Source organism: Grammomys surdaster, unplaced genomic scaffold (assembly GCF_004785775.1).
Source record: "Grammomys surdaster isolate TR1022 unplaced genomic scaffold, NIH_TR_1.0 126076, whole genome shotgun sequence".
In the NCBI taxonomy this organism is placed as follows: Eukaryota; Metazoa; Chordata; class Mammalia; order Rodentia; family Muridae; genus Grammomys; species Grammomys surdaster.
This window is the reverse complement of record NW_021620885.1, coordinates 293857-315747: the sequence shown is the minus strand read 5'-3', so window position 1 is coordinate 315747 and position 21891 is coordinate 293857. Positions and strand designations below refer to the sequence as shown.

General features: G+C 40.8%; 1 protein-coding gene across 2 annotated transcripts in view; it reads left to right on the top strand.

Annotated features, from left to right (window-relative positions):
- The first annotated feature begins 7609 nt into the window (after positions 1-7609).
- LOC114611050 (coiled-coil domain-containing protein 28A) overlaps positions 7610-21891 on the top strand; it is a 15951-nt gene continuing 1669 nt past the window's right edge. Inside the window, exons 1-5 of one of the 2 annotated variants that reach the window (XM_028755719.1) lie at positions 7610-7868; positions 9824-10023; positions 13541-13704; positions 17573-17727; positions 20976-20998. In XM_028755719.1, coding sequence (XP_028611552.1) covers positions 9866-10023; positions 13541-13704; positions 17573-17727; positions 20976-20998 — 500 coding nt within the window. In that variant the 5' untranslated portion in view covers positions 7610-7868; positions 9824-9865. Of the gene's footprint in view, positions 7869-9823; positions 10024-13540; positions 13705-17572; positions 17728-18667; positions 20295-20975; positions 20999-21891 lie in introns of those variants that run through there. The other variant, XM_028755718.1, reaches the window with a different exon arrangement.

Genomic DNA, 21891 nt, shown 5'->3' with positions numbered 1-21891 from the left:
AAGAGAAGTCCCTCTTCCCTTTCTTGTGTAATTATTGTTTGCTTTTTTTGTTCTAAATATAGCGTTTCACGTAGCCCAGGCTGGTCTTGAACTTACTGTGCTGTTGAAGCTGGCTGTCAACTCCTGACCTTCCTGCCTTGACCTCCCAAGTGCTGGCACTGTGTTAGACACTGCACCTTACTGTTCCCTTCTACCCTCACTATCTCACACATATTTGTTCCAGAAGAAGAAAGGGAGAGAAAGGAACAGGAAAAGACAAAGGACTGTCACCTTGGGTAGCCTTGGGTGAGTCCACCATTGTCATAATGGTGGTATCTTGGGCTACCTCACATCCAGACTAGATAAAAACAAAGGTCTGTGGCCTGTCCCTCCCATTTCTCCTTTCCTTTTCCTCTACACAGTAAGTCAAATCCTGCCCCAACACCCAACACCTTTCTTTTCAGACCTCAGCTCCACTGATTTACACCCAGAATCCCCTCCTAGGCAAGCACTCTTTAATCCTCTTCCACCTTCTGCTAGCTAGTCTCATCACTTCAGAAAAAGCTTTGTCACTTTCTGTGCCACCTTGTTCTGTGAATACATCTGAAGCAGTGGGTATGCGCAAAGCAGCACTCACAACACCTTCAATTAAGGAAAAGAAGGCCACTCATTTTGAACTGTTCTAGACTCAAGAGAAGAATGCAAGCCAGTGTTCCCGAAGGTGATTTCATGGCCCCTTCAGATTTTTCTCCCACAGTTCACTTCCTTTCTTCCTCTTACCTGGGCCCATAATGTGCAGGGAAGGGTGCTAAGGGCTAGATACGAGTCCCGGGTTACTATCTTACCTATGTGACTCAAGGCCACTGTATTTAGCCTTTGTTTTCTCATCTGTCAAGAGGGATCTTAGTATACTCTATCTCTTAGGACGTCATAAATATTAAAATGGTTTGTTTAAATGAAGCACTTCAGGAGTCGTTTGGCTCAAAAGCAAAATAAATAAAAGTTAGAGATACTTCCTCAAACATGAGTATTCAGAATTTAAAGTTTTTACTTTTCTTTTAAAAATGCTATTCCAATAACTTGTCCCTTATAAAGCACATCTTAAAGTTGCAAATAGTGCTTCAGCTACATGATTAAGTAGACTCTTAAAAGTAACCTGTGGCCTAACCACTACTGATACTGATAGAGTTTCTTTCTTTCTCCTTTTCAGTTTTATGGCTTGAGGATTGAGCCCAAGGACTCATAACATACAGGGCAATGGCTCCACCCGTTAAGCTACCTCTGTGGCCCCACAAACATAATTCTAAAGTACAATTCACTTGGACCGTAGGGGATGCTATCTGTTAAACTTTTGATAAGAAATTAACATCTATTTTTTGTCCTTGCTGTATATCTAGCTCCCCTGCAGTCTATAATAAACTGCTTATTCAGTGTGTGTGTGTGCATGTTTGTGTGTGTGTGAGCATGTGTATGTGAGCATGTGTGTGTAAACGTGTGCTTGAGCATGTGCATGATGTGTGAGTGTGAGTTGCTTAGAATAGAGCAGGGCTTCAGACATGTATAATTCCATCAGCCCCAGCATTTGGCATTTTCAACCAGACACTCAAGTCATAAAACACTGTTCATATAAAATAATTGCTTTGGGCATGCCATGTTCACTTGCTGGAGGACTCAGTTTCCCAGAGAGAAGTCCTCCACTGATGGATGGCAGCCTCAGGAGTAGCCCAGAGATCAACAGAGTCAGATTTACAGCAAGGAAGCTGAGTCTACCAGCTCATTCCTTTTTATTCTCTCTCCAAATAAGGAAGTGGCATGTTTGCCCCATGTTTTGTTTATTCTGAATTAACAATTACAAACTGTTGGTAAAATCACCTGATTTAGCTTTAAAAAAAAATCCAAGCTTTCCAGTAAATTTGAATTTCAGGTTAACTGCAGCACTTTGGTTTTTTCCTATGTACCAAATGCAGTATTTGAGAAGACAGAACAATATTCCTGATTATCCAAAATTCAAATTTTACTGGCCACTGTATTTAGTCTGGCCATCTCATTTGTCAGATGAATTATTTCTTAACATATTGCTTCCTTTTCTCCCTAATTCTTTTTTTCCATTTTTTTTATTTACTTTACATCCTGATCGAAGCCCCTCTTCTTCCAGTTCTGACCTCACAACCTGCCCCCATTATCCCCTTCCCTTTACCTCAGAGAAGGGAAAACGCCTCTTGGGTACCACTCCACCCTGGAATATCTAATCCCTGCAGGACTAGGCACATCCTTTTCCTCTGAAGCCCAACCAGGCGGCTCAGGTAGAGGAAGGGGACCCAATAGCAGGGAACAGAGACTGAGACAGCCCCCACTCCTAGATTTTTGTGTTTTGAAGGAAAAACAGTACATCAACTTGTCACATACTCTCTCAAGTTTCTGGAAGCTCCAAGAATCACCAAGAATTCTCATTTGCATTGAAACTGAGGAAGAAATCAATAATCTAATGTAATTATGTAACTTATTTTACATAATTTTATTACTTAGCTGCCTCTGTATAATTATAGAAATAGATGACAACTACATTTGTATTTTAAATGTGCTTATTTGCTCAGAAAGTTAGTGAAATCTAGTTTGTCAAAAACAATTTAATTATGAGAAAATACTACCACCTGGAGATCACAAGCCCAACATGCTTTCTAACTGAAAATGAAGTTACAGGAATACCTGCTTTGACTACCACACCTTTCTACTTGGAGTTTGGGAGCTTAATTTTCCCTAGTTGGTTCATATTGACTAAACTTTCTCTCTTAGCTTTTACTATGCTTCGGACACTATGCTGGCATTGATGAATATAAAGACAGTAAGACCCAGATCCTTCTTTAAGGAACTGCGAGTTTAGTGAGAAAGAGGCAGGTATAATCCCAGAAACCTAACATTTCTTAACATATTGCTGCCTTTTCTCCCTAATTCTTTTATTTCAATAATTTTTTTTATTTACTTTACATCCCGATCAAAGCCCCTCCTCTCCTCCCAGTCCTGACTTACAACCTGCCCACATTATACTCTCCCCTTCACCTCAGAGAATTCAAATGCACAGTTGAATCTAAATCACAGGATGGGCAGGGTGGCACACTTGTAATCCTCAGGACTCAAGAGGCAGAGGCAGGAGATTAACCTCGAGTTGAAGGCCATCGTGTTCTACATATTTAACTACTAAATCTACATAGCAAGACTGTCTATAAAAAAAAAAAGAAAATTAAAACCTACCTTTATATGGTAGAAAACCTACCTTCATATGGTAGAAAGAGTGAGATGGTTTATATTTTCCCATTCACTATGGATATCCTGTCTCCTGTGATGCTATTCAGTGTGTAGACTACCTAATTGACACATATTCCCCTCTTGTTCCTCAGACCGCACAGTTGTTGAGTCCAGCTCTTTTCCCTAGACTTATGTAGTTAATTCTTCCAGGGAGCTTTGAGCCTATCAGGAATTACTCTTGCTGTGTGGGAAAATGGTATATACACTACATGCATGTGTGCATGCACATATATACAGCAAGCTATAGTTATGATTACAGATTAAATAACTGATTGTTCTTATTTTTAGATTGGCTTAGTTTAGAGATAGCATCTTACTCTATAGCATAGGCTAACCAGCTCAGGCTGAACTACATTTCTGAGGTTCCTCATGTTAACCACCATTGCTTTTCATTTCATTTTTGTTTTTGAGACAGGGTTCCTTTATGTAGCCTTGCCTGTCCTGGACTCACATATAGTCTATATAAGACCAGGATGGCCTCAAACGCAGAGATCTCCCTACTCTGCTCCCAAGTCTGGGACTAAAGGTGTGCATAGATGCCATCAGCAAAGTGGTTCTTCCTACCATTCCAGCTGTCCTTTTTCCTGCCTCTCTTTTAGCCTTTAGTAACAAGCACTGAAGTGCCTCCCTGCAATGCCCCACCAATGACTTTCCTTCCCCTTTATCACAGAGCAAGTCAGCTTTCTCAATTTCTCATCTCCAAACTCAGCCTCCAGTACACCTGCACATAACCAGTTGTCCTCACTAATTATGAGCATACAGTAGGCCATCTACCTTCTCTTGCCTCTGCAGAAAGGTTGATTTCTCCAATGTGCTAGCTTGCTTTCTACTGCTGTAGTAAAACACTGACCAAAAGCAACTTGAGGAGAAACAAGTTGATTTAGCTTACACATCCCAGTCATGGTCCATCACTGAGAGAAGTCAGGGCAGAAAACTGGGGGCAAGAAGTGAAGCAGAGGCTGTGGAGAAACCATGTTTATGGGCTGGGCCTCTATCTCACTCAGCTTGCTTTCTTTTTTTTAAAACAACCAACAACCATCTGCCTAGCAGCTACAGTGGGCTGGCTGGACCTTCCCACCTCAATAATTAATCAAGAAAGTGTCCCACAGACTTGCATACGGGCCAAACTGATGGAGGCAATTTCTCCATTGAGGTTCCCTCTTCCAGATTACTAGCTTGTATCAAGTTGACAAATAAATAGCCAGACACTCGATGACAGAAATTAAGCAACAAAATCAAGTTGGAGACAGTAGTTTGGATTTTAAAAACCTCCTAACAGGTATAAACGGGGTCATTCTTTTGTTTGTTTTTTCAAGACAGGGTTTCTCTATATAACACTGCCTTGGCTGTCCTGGACTTGCTTTGTAGACCAGGCTGTCCTCAAACCCTCATATTCAGAGATCCACCTGCCTCTGCCCCTTGAGTGCTGGGATTAGTGTGTGCTACCACACCCAACAACAAGGTTATTCTTTTACTTCCCATTTTCCTTTTCTTTCCTTTCCTCCCTTTCCCTTCCTATTAGTCAGGGTTCTCTAAAGGAACAACTGATGGGATGAAAACACACACATTGCATGTCAGCATATATCTCACACACATATACAAAAATGTATGGGGGTTTATTAGTGTGGTTTATAGGCTGTGGCCATGATATATTTCAAAGCTATAGATAAGATATCCTTCCTTCTATTTTTTGCTTCTTTATAAGCCACGTGTTTTTAGCATCCTTGTAGTATATGGTAATACCAAGTTTAGGAAAGGAAAGGTTGTAATACAGTGTAGCCAATTAATGACCCATGGTCTGCTTTGTTTTCTGGTTAATCCTTTTAAAGCTGCTCTGGCTACAGGAGCTTGGGAAAGATTCTCCAAGGATCAAAACAACCTCAGTCCTTTCTGTCACTGTCTTAGTCGGGGTTTCTATTCCTGCACACATCATGACCAAGAAGCAAGTTGGGGAAGAAAGGGTTTATTCAGCTTACACTTCCACATTGCTGTTCATCACCAAAGGAATTCAAGACAGGAACTCACACAGGACAGAAACTAGGAGGCAGGAGCAGATGCAGAGGCCATGAAGGGGTGCTTTCCCTGGCTTGCTCAGCTTGTTTTCTTATAGAACCCAGGACTATTAGCCCAGGGATGGCACCACCCACAATGGGCTAGGCCTTACCCTCCTTGATCACTAATTGAGAAAATGTCTTACAGCTGGATCTCGTAGAGGCATTTCCTCAAGGGAGGCTCTTTTCTCTGTGATAACTCCAGCTTGTGTCAAGTTGACATACAAAACCAGCCAGTACAGTCTCCTACCTCCTAAACTTGGAAAATACTTTACCTTTAAAAGGAAAGTGTAGATGTGAAATACAAAAAAATAAATTAAAATGGGATGGAGAGATGGCTCAGTGGTTAAGAGCACTAACTATTCTTCCAGAGGTCCTGAATTCAATTCCCAGCAATCACATGGTGGCTCATGTAACCATCTGTAACAGAATCCAATGCACTCCTTTAGTGTGTATCTGAAGACAGCTGCAGTGTATTTATATAAGTAAAAAGTAAATAAATCTTTTTTAAAAATTAAAACATTAGCATTGTAGAACCTACGGAAAATAAGCTTTTAGTTTGTTTAACGAGAAGTCATCAGAACATCCAAAGGTTGGGTAATCAGATTCCTCATCAGACCTCTTAGAGGAAGGCTGGAATAGCAAAGCCCCAATTGGTGTGCTGAGAAAACAGCATCTGCCTGGGCACTGGTGATGTCATCTGGTCAGTTTTGTGACTTGGTCAACTCCTTCAGATGCTGTGGCTTCAAGGGCAGCCTACGTACCTTTCTATTTATTCACAGACTGCCAATGATCAATTTCTTTCTTCTTTTGACCCTAACTGTTAACAATAAAGGCACATGAACCATCTTTTGGCAAGGCTGCTCATACAAATACGACAATCAGAGACCCTGAGAAAGATGAGAGGATTGTATCTATATTCATGGCTTGTAACTGTGATAATGGGGAAAACTTCAACAGTCACCACTATAGGAATTTCAAACAGCTTGTAGTACCACAGCATTAAAACAAACGTTGTGCAGCAGTGCCTACCAATACAGACAGATCGGAAGTGGGGTGTGGGGTGTAGGGGGGATGTGTAAAAACCAAGCTGTGGTTCAATTTACAAAATACAATACCATTCAGAGATTCCAAAAGCCACTTGATATATTATTTATGTTACATAATAACAGTTTAAGTATAGACACCTAAATTAGCAAGCTCCATTTCCTAGTGACCCTAGTGGTCTGTAGGAAGTGAGATAACCAAAGGGGATGAGAACAGGAGATTCTGCCTTTTCTTAAGTTCTAGGTTCTTTAACCTAGAAATAGCAAATTATGAAATATAACGTGTCCACTTTGGAAACTGGGACCATAATGCTTTGTCTGTGTGTGTGTGTGTGTGTGTGTGTGTGTGTGTGTTTAAAAAGAATTCCAGGTTTTGGTTTTGGTTTTCCTAATGGAAGAACATCTCATAGTACTTAGGTACTTAGTAACTCCACTGGCATAATCTCTAGACACAATTCCCTTCCTAGGTAATAGGGAGATTGAAGGACAGAGCTGCTTCAATCTAAGAGGCTCGGAATCTAAAATTTCCTATCTCCACTCTAAGAAGGCCATCCACACCAAGGAAAGAAAAGTTTTCTTTAAGTTGAGGATTGGGCCTTCTCTCTCAACCCTCAACTCCTTCTCCCAGAGATGAAGTGGGGAGTCAGACAACAAGATTGATTAGCTTTTCTGAATCTCAGATTCATTTCTAAGACGGGGATTATGATGTTACCTTAAAAGACTGTCGTGAGGTAAAGAGGGACGGGTGGCACATACCTGTAATTCCAGCATAGGCAGGAAGCGCAGGCAGGAAGATCTCAATAACACAACCAGCTCCTGAGCAGTGCGGTCTATACGAGACTCTGTCAAAAAAAGAAAAAAGAAAAGAAAACGAAGACAGACTGATAGGCACACATAAAACCTAAACGAATTCCCCCTCCCCACTCCTCCTCAAATGCAATGTTTGGACACTGGCTATTTACAGAATCACACAGCATCAGAGTAGCTGAACCGAACTCCGCTTTTAAAAGCCACACTAAAGGCAGCCAATCCGAGACATGGATCTGCTGCGAGGGTGACAATAGGCTCCGCCTTCAGATTTGTTCGAAAGGCATGCTGGGAATTGCAGTGCATGGGGGCGGTCCTTCACCGAGGTGGCTTGCCACTTCCGGTGAGGACAATCCATAAGGCCATTGCAGAGGCAGAATTGGAGTGGCCAACACAACTCTTCTTTCCAGCGGTCTCTAGAGCCATACCTGAAGGCGGCTATGGGAGTTCGGAGCCCAAAGCAGAGAATCGACCACCGCTAAGGGACCTGGAAGAGGCGGGGCTTTGCGCCTTACAGAGGGACCCGCCCCGATTACATCACTTCCGTAAACAAAGGGCGCTTGCCCTGGGTTTGTGATCCAGGCTGATGACCTGCGGTCTCGCTACAGGCTTAGCAGAGGCTTTGAACGCACTCTGACCTTTTCCAGCTGAAGAAGGGTAGCCACAGCCCTTTCTTCCTCGGGTATGTAATGGGATGTGGGGACCCCGCAACCTGCTCCTTCGAGCCCCTCAGCGTCTGCTCTGGTCGCTGCTGGGTATAGATGGTTCATCGCTGGGCTGGGTGGCGGAAGGAAATGAGGTGAAGTCCATAGGCACCTTCGGTGATTCTAGTTGGAAGCAAGGCCTGACTTTCAACTGTGAGCAGTTCGTCCTCTCTGGAAAGGTCCCTCATCATACAGAAAGGATTTCATGGTCTTGTGACAGATGTTATCTTCCAGGAAAGAGAAAATCGAAAGCTTGCTCCTTCAGAGACCATTGGTTTATTGACGATGCTGGTTTTGCTTTTTTTCCGTTTTGTTACCAAATGTGTATTAGCATCTATAGATTTAAAGGTTAGTGTGCTTATGTGTATCATCAAGTATACAGATCCTCATCTCTTGGAAACCTATTCAGTCATCTCTAAAGTTTTATTTAATCTGTATTACATCTAAACAATTCCCAAATGACTCAAGTGGATTCACTGTTGGTATCTGAGATTAGAGACAGAACGTCATACTCTTTTCCAAGAAAAGCCTACAGTAGAAGCTAACAAAACAAAAACCCGACATTATCTTTATAATTCCCAACTAATTCTTTCAGGACAGTAGTCCATTTCAAAATAGTCATGGCAGGACTAAATTCAACACTTTAAATTTTTAAATTTTATTAGACGACTGTGCACTGGTGCATACTGTGCCCTTGGAGGCCAGAAGAGGGCACTGGACACCCTGGGACAGAAGTTACTGTTGTAAGCAGCCTTGTTGGAGTTTGAAATCAAAACAGACCTCTAAAAAGAGTAGCCAGTGCTCTTAGCTGCAGAGCCATCTCTTCAGCCCCACAGTATTGTTTAAAAGACCTGATATTCAGGATGCAGTTAACAATTTGAAGGGAGGAATAGGTATGCATTTTTTCTGATACCTTTTTGTGATAAGTTAATAATAGAATTAAGAAAAAAATCAAATCTAATCTTGTGGCTCATGCCCATCATCCCAGACTTAAGAGCAGAGGGAGAAGTATCATCATTGGAGGCCAGCATGGCTCACATAGTAATTTCTCAGCCAGCCAAGGACAGAGAGAAAAACTGTGTTTCAAAAAGAAAAGGTGAAGTGATGCACACTTTTGATGCTTTTCATCCCAGGAGGGATTTATGCTTTTAATCATGCAGGAGACAAAGGCAGGTGAGTCTTTGTGAGTTCCAGGCCAGCCAAGTCTACAGAGCAACATCCATGTCAGCCAAAGGTACATAGTGACACCTTGTCAAGAAAGAAAGGAAGGAAGAAAAGAAAGAAAGATATGGGAGTGGTGGTGCATAGTATACCAATAAAATGTATCTTACATAAACCTTCAAGGTGCAGCTTAGACTACTGATACCCTGATGTACACGTGTTTGAATCTGGTTTAGAAGGGAGATTTAAAGGCCAACTAAAGCTCCAGCAAGGTTGGGCTGTTACATGGGTGATTTATTTATATTGCTCACTTAGAGGTTAAGGGCTTTATCTCACTCATTTCTGCTTTCCCAGGACTGAGGACAGTGCCTGGCTTGTGGAAGAGAGACAGTAGATACTTAGAAGATGTGTGAATAGAGAAAATGCTTTTAAAAATTATTAGACAGGGCTGGAGAGATGGCTCAGTGGTTAAGAGCTCTAGCTGTTCTTCCAGAGGTCCTGAGTTCAATTTCCAGCAACCACACAGTGGCTCACAACCATCTGTAATGGGATCTGATGCCTTCTTCAGGTCTGTCTGAAGAGAGTGACTCACATACATAAAGTAAATAAATAAATCTTTTTTAAGTTATCAGACAGTTGTTTATGTACATTAGCAAAGTAGATTGGGCATAATGACTCCAATTCCTGTTCGTTTGGTCTGTGGAATGTACCTTTGACTCTCACTTTACATCTTTATAGCATATATCTGTACTCACTGTATTTTTATATTTAGGTCTTATGAAGCTGGTATTGATGCAAGGAAGAATTTAAGACAATGGAAGAACGGAAAGCAAAGAGGAAGAGCCCCAAGTCTTTCAGTGCCCACTCTACTCAGGTTGTTAATGCCAAAAAAAATGCCATCCCAGCTAGTAAAAGCACAGGATTTTCAAATCCCACATCGCAGTCAACTTCCCAGAGGCCAAAGTTAAAAAGGTGAGTTATTTTCTTTGACATTTTCAGGGTAAAGTGCTATTAAAAACCTTCTTTGTTCGGCCTTTTTGTCTCTCGTGATTTGACTTTTTTTCTAGTGCTGGGGATTGAACCTGGGTCCTCACACACACTATGCTCTACCTCTGAGCTACAGCTTTGGCACATGTTTTGACATTTAAAGTAACAGTTATTAGAATTGTTTCATTTGAATAAAAATTCAGAAAAGCATTTTCAAGCCTGGAAAGATAGCTCAGTTGGTAAAACTCTGGTCTTACAAACCCAAGGGCTTGAGTTTTATCCCTAGAACCCATATAAAAATTCCTAGGTGGTAGCCCATTCCTGTAATCCTAGCCCTTGGGAAGACAAGAGGATTCCTGGGGCTTGCTGGCCAGACAGTCTAGTTTAATTGATGAGATCAAAGCCAATGAGACTCCCTATCTTGAGTAACGTGCTTCTGGGAATGAGATCTAAGAATGTCCTCTGACCTCCACATGCGTGCATACTGTCAGGCACTATCATACACATGGCCGTACACATTCTCATGCACACACGTGCATAAAGGAAACAAATTTTAGGAAATAGAGTTTTACCATTTATAACTGTTTTTTTTTTTTTTGGGAGCTGTTAATGGTGAAGTTATCTGGTAGATGAGAACTTCCAAATTTGGAAGAAGAAAAATGCATTTGCTACACCAAAACTTTAAAAACCATAACGATTTTCTCCACTTTAGAGTATGGATATTGTGGGGATCATCTTAAAATGTTCATACTGAGTCTGCAGGAAAGGGTCTTCACATGACCATTTGTTACAAGATCACAGGTGAGGTAATGGGCAGCACTTGTGATATTTCTTGTCACCTTGATGAAGGCCAGGGCCACCTGGGAAGCCAGCTCTTCAAATAGAAAAATGCCTTCATCAGATTGGCCTGTACGCAATTCTGTGGAATGTTTTCTTGATTAGTGATTGATGTGGGAGGACCCAGCCTACTACAGACACCCTTGAGGAGGTAGTTCTGGGTTGTATAAGAAAGGAGGTTGAGCAAGTCAGGGAACAGAGTCCCTCCATGGACTTGCTTTAGTTCTTGCCTCCAGGATTCTGCCTTGAATTTTCTGCCCTGACTTCCCTTCATGGTGGACTATAAACTGTAAGTCAATTAAACCCTTTCCTCAAAAGGTTGCTTTTGGTCATGTTCTCTATCACAGTAAGACATACTGACTGATGTGATTTAATTCCATATAAAATGCCTTTAAGAAAAATTCAGGCCTTGGGGCTGGGATGACTGCTCAGTAGATAAAGTGCTCCACTAGACAAACATGAGGACCTGAGTTTGGATCCCCTAGCACCCATGTAAGATCAAGGTGTGGCAGTGCACATCTGGACCTCCAGCACCAACAATATGGAGATAGAGACTCCCAGGGGCTTGTGGCTCAGGGAATCTAACCAATATGGCAAGCTCCAGGTTAGATGTGAGAGACGCTATCTCAAAAAATATGGTAAAGAACAACAAAGGAACTTACCTGATATTAACTTCCAGCCTCCACACATGTATGCATACACACACGTGCATACAACATGTACTTGCATGCACCATGTAACACGCACACGCACACACACTATGCAGGCCTCTTCTTGTGAAGAACTGTTATTGACTGGCTGTGAGTTCTATATTTCTTTTATTTGTTTTTTAGTTTGTTTTGTTTTGTACTGAGACAGCATCTTACTGTGGTACATTGGCTTGCCTGGAACCCACTATATAGACTAGGCTAGCACTGGTCTTGAACATAGAAGGATTTCCCTTCCTCTGCCTCCAGGGTGCTCAGATTAAAGCTGTGCACCACCTCAAGTTCCATTTTTTTTTTTTTCAAATTTTATTTGTGTGGATGTTTGCCCTCGTATGTGTTTGTACGTGCCTCATGTCTGTGAAGGTCAGAAGAGGGTATTGAATCCCTTGGAACTAGAGTTACAGTTTTGAGCTGTCATGTGGATGCTGCAAATTGACCTTGAGTCCTCTAAAAGAACAGCTAGTGCTCTTAACCACTGAAACTTCTATGCAGCCTGAAGTCTAGATTTCTTAAGAGTTGTTAAGTTTCTTTCTTTACCCCAACCCATCCATGGGCTTTCACTCCCAGACCCTCACGAAAAGGTGCACATACAGATATGCCTGCCCTATTTACCTATCCTTGTGTATGGTTGTAGGGATGGGGTCTTTATTCATTGTTGTATGAAAACTGAGTATGGTTCTAAGTAGATAGACTACCGAATCTTCTATAGTACTAGTTAAAGAGAATGCCAATCCCTTTTGCTTTTTAAACTCTTACTTGGATAGCACCTTTCGAAGCCTAGCTGACTCTGTGCTGCATCCTCTCTCTGTTTTTACATAATACTGTGAATTTGCATGGCATCATCTCTCTAGTGTTTGAGAGCCTGGTATATGCAGAGGTGTGTGATAAGAATCAAGCAAAGGGTCCCAAATGCCCTTCTGGGGAAATAGCAGCTCAACTGAGACCTGAAGGTTTTTGAGCAGTGGCCTGACAAAGATTGCAGGAAGTGAAGGATCTAGATGTAGGCGCAGGACTCAGATGAGAAGACAGAAAATGTACTTCCAGGAGGCTAATGAGATTAGGGACTAGTTTGTGTTTGTTTAATTTGAAACAGGGTCTCACTTTGTAGCCCTCACTGTCCTTAGATATGTTATGTAGATCAGGCTGTTCATCTACCTATCTTTGCCTCCTCTGTATCAGGATTAAAGGTTTGAACAATCACATCCAAGGAAACTAGGGTTTCTTAAGGGTATTGGATTTAGGCAGTCCTTAGCTCTTGAAGGCTTAAATGATGTGACCTGGCATTGTTTAGAAATAGACTTGTCTGCCTTATGGAGAGGAAAAGGGGACCAGGGACCATACACAGGACCAGGTGGGCCAACTAGGAAGGTGTTGGAAGATGATGGTCAAGAGACAGGATGATGGCAAGAGCCAAGAAGTTAGATTGTATCAGTCAGCTTCAAAACTGCATGAGGGGACCTGAGGACCATGGCAGAATTAGGGATGTTAAGTTCTTGATTATGGATTTTAAATGTCTTTCTCCTAAGACCAAGCACTCCTAGGGTGCTGTCTTCAGAGCAGGAACCCAAAAAAATCTCACCCAACTATAAACAGTTCAAGGCTGGCATTTAGAAAGGAGAGTGTATGCTACATTTTACTTCGAAGTGAAAAATACAAAATAGGATACCAGAAAGACTTATCAATTTTCTTTTCAATATCTTTTCAGCCTAACAGATTAGCATATTGCACAAACTTACTAACATCTTTATGTTTCTACACTGTATATAGGTGAAATTTTTTTCACCACCTGTTTTTGTTTGTTGCTGGCTTGAGGTTTCAGGTTTTGTTTAGTATTGACTTCCTCTGATTTCTTATTTTTTTTTAAAAAAAGTTCATTTATTTATCTGACCAGTTAAACAGGAGTCTAATCCAGAGGAACCTGAGAGATCTAACTAAGGCTAATTGCATCACCTCTGCAGGGTGATGAAAGAAAAGAACAAACCTCCAGGAGGAGAAGGGAAGGGTGCTCAGTCCACACCCATCCAGCACTCCTTCCTCACCGACGTCTCTGATGTCCAGGAGATGGAGCGCGGGCTCCTTAGCCTGCTGAACGATTTCCACTCTGGAAAGCTGCAGGCATTTGGTAAGACAGCCACGTGTTCCTCACTGCTCGGCATGCTACCTTCTGCATATGGTTCATCCTGCCGTTAGTTGTCTATGTCCTTGTGTGTGCACATGAAAGCCAAAGGACAACCTTGGTGCATTCCTCAGCACCACTCACCTTGTTGTTTGAGAAAGGGTCTTTCCACGTATTACTTTCTTTTAGTAAAAAGCAAAGGGAAGCTGGACGTGGTGACTCACGCCTGTAATCCCAGTATCTGGAAAGTAGAGGCGGAAAGATGAGAAGTTCTAATCTATCCTGAGCTACAAGCGAGATTGAGGGCATTCTGCTCTACACTAGACTGCCGCAGAACAAGTAGAACAGGGAGGACTGGGTATGTACCTTTGCTGTAGTTGGTAGATTGCCTAGTACTTACAAAATCCTTGGTTTAACACCCAACACTGCATAAAAGCCAGGCATGGTAGTATACACCTCTAATCCTACCACTTGGAAGGTCCAGGAAGTTCAGAGACATTGTCTACTACATAATGACTTTGGAGGCATCCTGGGCTACACAAAACCTGCCTCAAAAAGGACAACAAAAAACCAAAAAGAACAAAAAAAAGTACACACTCAAGAGTGCTGGGTGAGAGGGAGAAAGGTAGGCATACGATATATAAACATAAAATGTAAGAATTTTAGATTTTACTGTGATGGAATATAATTAATGAGGGAGGATTTTTTAAAGGGAGTTTTTAGGGCCAGAGACATGGCTTTAGTGCATAAGACAGTTTGCTACACAGCCATGAGGATCTGCGCTTGTATTCCAGCAGCTGTGTCAAAAGCTGGCCATGGGCGTGGACCTGCCTGTAAGCTCAGAGATATGGGAAGCAGCTTTCTGGGGCTTGTTGGCTGTCATCCTTGGTCCTGGTTCACTGAAAGACCCCACCCTAAAGGGATGAGGTAGAGAGTGATGGGACAGAAACCCTGATGTCATCCGCTGGCTTCGGCATGCTAGCATGCACAAGTATGTTCCTGTATCCTACATGATACCACACACGTATGTGCACACATTCACAAGGGATGGTTAGCTGTAATGTTAAAGTAGGATTGGTGTTATGGAATAACCATACTGACATACTTAAATTAGGTTCTATGCCCCTATGTATGATCTTTTCTGCCCCTTTGTTCTTTAGAAGGCAGCCTAATCCACTTCTGAAAAATAAAACCATATTGTATAATTTATCTATTTAAAATAATAAGGGAAGTATTTATCATTCAAATGAATTTAGAGTTTAGTTTTTCAATTTCCTTTTGTCTTTTAAATGAACTATAGACATTTCTGTCTATACAGGACAATAGACAATTCAGTCCTTGAAAGTATAGTCTTTGCTTTTGCATTTTTGAAACAGGGTCTTCTACATATATAGCCTGGCTATCCTAGGGTTCATGATCCTAAGCCTTAGTTTTCTATGCACTAGGAATTTTTCCCATTTTGAGGCAAGTGTATCTCAGGCTGGCTTCATACCCACTGAGTAGTTGAGGATGACCTTGAACTTCTTATTTTCCTGTTGCCACCAGCCTCCACCTGCTAAGATTACAGGCACATGCCATGACACCCTGTTTATATGGGGATGGGGACGGAACTCTTGTCTTTGTCACTGCTAGACAAGTGTTCTGCCAACTGAGTTACATTCTCAGCCCATTTGCTTGGTTCTTTGAGGTGGGGCCTCATGTATTGTAGGCTTCGAACTCATTACATAGCAGAGGCTGCTCCTGGATTCCTGATCTCCTGGCTCCACATTCCAATCACTGAACTAGAGGAGTGAGTCACTTCACCCAGCTCTAGTTTTATTTTTAGTAGAAATATTTAGGATTCTTTAAAAAAAAAAAAAAGTTTCTTCTTTTATTGGAAGTTTATGAAAGAACACTTTTCTTTGAGGTCCTACCAGCAGTAGGCATTCTTTCAATTTTTGCCAGTCAAGTGAAAATTTTAAAATGATCATCAAACTTAAATGCCATGTCTACTTGTTACGTAGTTGATTGCTGTCTTCAGAGCCTTTACATAGTTTTTAGTTTGGTAATTTCTTACATTGTTAATAGCCCTTTGCATGATTTACATGGAAACAATACATTTTCATAACTTATTTTTCCAAATACATTTATGTCTGTTGATTTTGTATTAATACATTTAATCCTGTGGGATTGTTGGGTTTTGTATACTTACATCTTTCTTCTTTCATGGTTTCTGAGTCTTTAGTCCATAGTAATACTTATGTTTGACAAAGAAGCCAGACTCAGGCCTGGAATCCTGGTAATGAGGAGGCTAAGGCAGGAGAATCATGAATTCTAGACCAGGTTGGATTATATAGGAGCCCCCGACTCCAAAAATGGTGTATTACTTTTTTCACAGAAAATGTTCTCCCTCCTCAGGCTCCACCCAACACCAATAACATGGTATCCCAGAATACTCCACTTCTTCCCTTCTGCCCTGCTCACTCTTTGTAGTGGCAGTTCTCTTCCCTGAAGGTCAGAGGGTTTGTTTGATTGAAGCCCTTCCTCTGCTGTGTGTGCAGTCACTGAGCCCTGGCTGTAAGGGATGCCATGAATAGTCCATTGCTAGGCTGTCTCTTTCTTACTAGGTCATTATTTTTTCCCCATCTTAATGCCCGTGAGTCCACACTGTCACTTCACCTGTAAGGTGTGGGCATTTATAGTAAGACTTTTCTCATCAGGGAATTACTAAGCCCTTTTTAAGCTGCTAACTCATCCTTCCTCCTACACATGTTCTTTTTGTGTTATGAAGCATGGCTGGTCCCCTAGGTATGTCTTCCTCTCAACTTCCCTTTGTGAGGTCTACATCTCTGTATTCATTCATGTTTTCATTCATTCCTTCCCTCCCTCTCTTTCCTCTCCTTCCACACTTTCTTCTCCCCCCTCCCCTTCCTCTCCTCACATGAATATACGCCTCTTCATGATCGAAGATGCTGATACACACATTTATGACACACCTGGATGCATTTCAGCTTTAGCTTAATTAATAGTATATTTTTGCAATATATTTAGAAAAAAAAAGGAAAAGTTTGTTTTGTTTTGTTTTGTTTTGTTTTTTAATTGGAATACCAAGAGGTTGTAGAGGCTGTACTTGAACTAGATGAAGGTGTAGACTATGTTATGTATATATATGTACTTTAGTTGTTTGGGCAGATAAAATCTCACCACACTGGACCTAAGTCAAGAAATAATGGGACTTGTGCCTTAGTGAAGTTGCCTTGTATTACCATGTATATTATTGAAAATATTACACTGTGTAATGTAATACATCGTGCTTCATAAATATTTGCATTTATATTTCCTAAAGGAAGAATTTATAATTGGTTGGAAAAATAATCTGTGGTTGAAATTCTTAGAGAATTCTACACTTTACTCAGAATACTACAGAATGTTGGCTTTCTCAGTTCAGTGGGCAGTTGTCAAAATGGACATAATTATGGTGCTATTGCTCCTGTATACAATATTATTGTGAAAGAAAAAGTACATCTTCCTTTCTAGAGAAATTATTTTGCTTAAAAAAAGGTTTTTATGCACAACTTTATTTTAGGGCCCAGGATCATTTTTCAGATTGGTCATTTTTTTCCTGGCCAAAAATTGTATCTGCTCTCAAGAGTCAAAAGGCCAAGATAGGAAGATTATGAATTTGAACTAGCTTTCATACCTTGTCTCAAAAAAAAAAGAAGTCAAAAGATAAATAAAAAGAATTATAATTATACACAGAAAATAGTTATTATTAACAAGCCAATTTCTAAACAAAGAAAATGGATTTCTTTTGTGCACCTGGAGTTTAAAAGCTGTTCCTTGAGGTTATAGGCTTCAACACTAATCTTTTTTAATGTTCTGGAATGTTCCCCAGGAAATGAATGTTCCATAGAACAGATGGAACATGTTCGGGGAATGCAGGAGAAATTAGCTCGCTTGAACTTGGAGCTCTACGGGGAGTTAGAGGAACTTCCTGAGGAAAAGCGGAAAGCAGCCAGTGATGCAAACCTGGACAGGCTTCTGTCTGACGTGAGTAGGGTGTTCCATCTATCATTAAAGAAACGCCTTCATGAAACAACACACACGAACCACAGTTCACATTTTAACTGTCAGTGATTTGTTTATACAAATTGCAGTCGTCACCACTACCTAATTGTAGAACATGCCATCATCCCTTAAAGAAGCTCGTGCCTCAGTTTCTTTCTTTCTTGAAGAGCTGGGCTCCATGGGCACTTCCTGCAGATGGCATTGTAAAGTGTGTGCCCACAGGGTAGGGATGGGAGGGTCTCCTACTTAATGTGGTATCCTCACATTTCATCTCTGTTGTATTTGATTCTCTTTAAAGAAATACAGTCTAAGAAAATGTGTGAGTTTAGGTTTATTGGGAGCATATATTATCATAATCCTGGTAAACTTCTAAAGGAAATACTTACTTCTGAATATTTTTACATATGTGCCTGTATTATACAGAGACCTCATGTATTTGCAGATCTCAAGTACACAAAAGCCACTAGTCAAAAGACGCTTGCCTGCCTAGATGGTTACTTATTTTTAAATCCAGACCAGTGTTTGGTCTTTACAGCAGTTTAGAATATTGCCACATCTTTCAGTCTGCTAGAGCCACCATAGCAAAGCGCAACACATGAGGTTTAAACAATAGAAAGTTCTCACAATTCTGGGAGCTGGAATGGGAGCTCAGCTAAGTTGCCTAAGTTCTTCATTCCAGGTAGTCATCTTAATGCTCATTTAATTTTTCTCTTGTGCATATCTGTCCAACTTGTCATGTTAAGGTTATGTTGGATTAGGGCCCACCCCAGTGACTTCATTTTAATTCCGTTGCCTCTTTTAAAGGCTCTGAACATTCTGACATATTATGACTGGGAGCTAGAGTTTATGAGTTGGGATGGAGTTGGGGCACCAACCAGCCCATAACATCTTGTCAATTTGCCTCTTTAAAACCTTTTTTTAGGGGGCTGAAAAGCTGACTCAGCGTCTAAAAGTACTTGCTGCTCTTGCAGAAGACCCAGATTCTGTTTCCAGCACCCACTTGACGGCCCTCGACCCTCTCTAACTTCAGTTCCGGGGATCTGAAGCCCTCTCTGGCCTCGGAGGGCACCAGGCACACATGCGGTGCACATGATTACATTTGGGCAAAACACACATACCCATAAAATAAAAATAAATATCTAAAGCCTTAGGGAGCTAGGGAGATGGCTCAGTTGGTAGAGTTCTTGCTACACTGGCATGAGGGCCTGAGTTCGGATCCTTGGCCCTGTGTGTACAGTGCCTGTAATCTCAACACTAGAGAAGCAGAGACAAGAAGATCTCTGAGGATTACAGGCCGCCCTTTCTTGCTGAATTTGTCAGCTTGAGGTTTGGAGAGAGATCCTGTCTCAAAGAAATAAGGTGGAGAACAGTTAAGGAGGACACCCAGAGTGACCTCTGGCCTCCTTATGTGCAGGTACACAGCAACTTATGGATACACAGACATTTTTATAGAACAAAAGAGAATAAATAAAAACTGATCCCAATGTATTTTTAGCTTCATGTTCACCAGAGACAGGAGAGCTTGTTTCTGCAATTTTTCTTTTTCTCTTTTGCTTTTTTTTTTTTTTGAAAAAGTAAATATAAGGCAATTGTCTGCCCACACTTCAAATACTTTATGCTTCGAAGATTAGCTGTGTGGTCTTGTATTCCCAGCATTTGGGAAGTGGATGTAGGAGGGACAGGAGGTCAAGGTGAGCCTGACCTACAAGGTGAGTTCAAGGCTAGCCTGGGCTATATGAGGCCTATCTCAAAAAACAAACAAAAAGCCCTTCAAGCCTGTACTTTAAAGAGTCAACTCTGCCATGCATTATTTGGTCTCATAAGTATTAAGTTCATGTCTTATGCTCAATTTTTCTTAGATGTAAGTTTAATTTGTGTACCCTTAGAGCATTTGAGAAAATAACTAAATTTTAAATCAGGAGGTATAGTGCAAGGCTTACATCAGTTGTACTTGGTAACAGTGAGCCGTCTAGTTAACATACCCCCTACCATCCTTTCTTTGTAAATGGTTTTGGGGTACTGGAGATTAAGCCAAGGGCCTCATGGATGCTGGGCAAGCACTCCACCATTGAAACTATAGCCCCAGCGCGCATGTCTTTACTTTGTATTTCTCCTCCTAAAATTAAAGGTACTGTGGTCTGAATGTCTATGTCCTTCTAGAGCTTGCACTTCCAAGTCCTGACTCTGAAGGTGGGGCAACAGGAGATGGGTCTGTGGAAGGTGATTAGGTCAGGAGAGGGATTAGTGTCCTAGGAAAAGAGGCTGAAAAGAGACACCCCTCTGTTTCCATTCTGTGAGGACACAGTGCAGAGTGCTGTTCTGTGAGCCGGACACCAGCTCCTTTGGCATCTTTGCCTTGACCAGCTGGTCTCTAGAACTGGAGAAATGAGTTTCTTTTTTCTGCAAACCACTAATTTAATGATACTGTGTTATAAGAACCCAAACAGACAAAGACAATGGGTGAACAATTCTATTTTATAGTGTTAATTGAATGATTTGTGAAGTATTTTTATAAATAATAAAAATTTTAAAGATTATAATCATGGAAATGGCATTTATGTTTTTTAAAAAACAAAAGACAAACTATTCTTTAAAAGCTAGGCATGGGTCCAGCAAGATGGCTGAGAAGGTAAGAGTGCTTTCAGGGTAAGCCTGGTGACGTTTGGACCTGAGTACAGTTCCTATAGCTCATGTGAGAGCAGGACAGACCCAACTCCACAAGGTTATACTCTGTCTTCCACGTGCGTGCTGCCTTCACAGACAGACAACACAGTGCACACAGTAAGGATGACATTTCTATTAAAAGAACATAGAGGCACATATCGGTGACCATAGCATTCTGTAGGCTGAATTAAAAAAATCATGAGTTGGGACTATCCTGGGCTCTATCCTATAGAGTTCAAGGCCAGCCTGAGTATGTATCCAGATTCTCTTTCAAAAAGAAACAACAAACACACAGTGGAGATTATCGCATTATACATGATTCTAAGAATACTTCTAAAGCTCCTAGTCTGTATCCTTTGCTTCTGTTCTCTCTTCACAGTCAAACTACAGTGACTTTACAGTTATTTTGTAAAAAGGATTTCCTAGCCTAGAAAACTTTTTGAGAGTTTTTTTTCTTTAATAGTTTGTTCTTTCAGTTAAAACCTACATGAAAAATATGGTTTATAATGACCTACTAATATTTCTCTTGTAAAAATTAATATTCAATTTGTTTCTTTGTGTTTCAGTTAGAAGAATTGAATTCTTCTATGTATCCTTTGCTACTATCAACAGTGTAAAATTCAAAATTTATTCTGGGTAAATAATTCCTACCGTATTTTATTTATTCACTGGGGCTATGTTTCTTCCCCTTTAGTTTACAGATTGTTTTGTTTCGAGGTTGTGTATGCTGAAATTCCATGTTCACTTTGTTCTTTGTTTTATATTGTTTTCTTATTTTTCAAAACAAATTTAATTGTTACTCTTCAAGTCATAAATATTATATAGTAGACTACAAGAATTATTTTGACTCTGAGATTCTGAAACCATATGACATATTATTACTTAAGGAATATAAAATTGAAATTAGGTACCAGTAAAACACATCTTTTAAGGGGTCCTTCCACAGCTTGTGAAGTGACATCTCCATGCTGAAACTAGCACACTGTAGAGTTAACTTTTAAGAAAACACCATGTCACAAGTAGGTGATTTTGATTTTGATATTTCAGTCTGAAACAATGATTTAGGGAACTTTTCAAACTTTTTAAAACATGTTTATAAACACATAAGAATCATATGAAGTGATCCTTCAACATGCTTTCTTTCATGTAAGAGGGAAACTCTCCCTTTGAATATAATAATGGTGTGAGATACGACTTTTGTAATGTGCTCTACACATTAATAATGTGACATTTCACACATTCATTAACATCCTTAAGGGGCTTCTGACTAAACTAAACTAAACTAGAAAGAATACACAGACGTCAGAATAGCTGCAAGTCAGAATCCTGCTGTAACGTTTTATACTGTGACTAATTGCTTAGCCATGCAGTAACAATTAAGTCTGTGCTGCTGCTTTGAGCTTGGGCATGAGTATGAATTACACATGCCGTCCTCCTCTCTCTCTCTCTCTCTCTCTCTCTCTCTCTCTCTCTCTCTCTCTC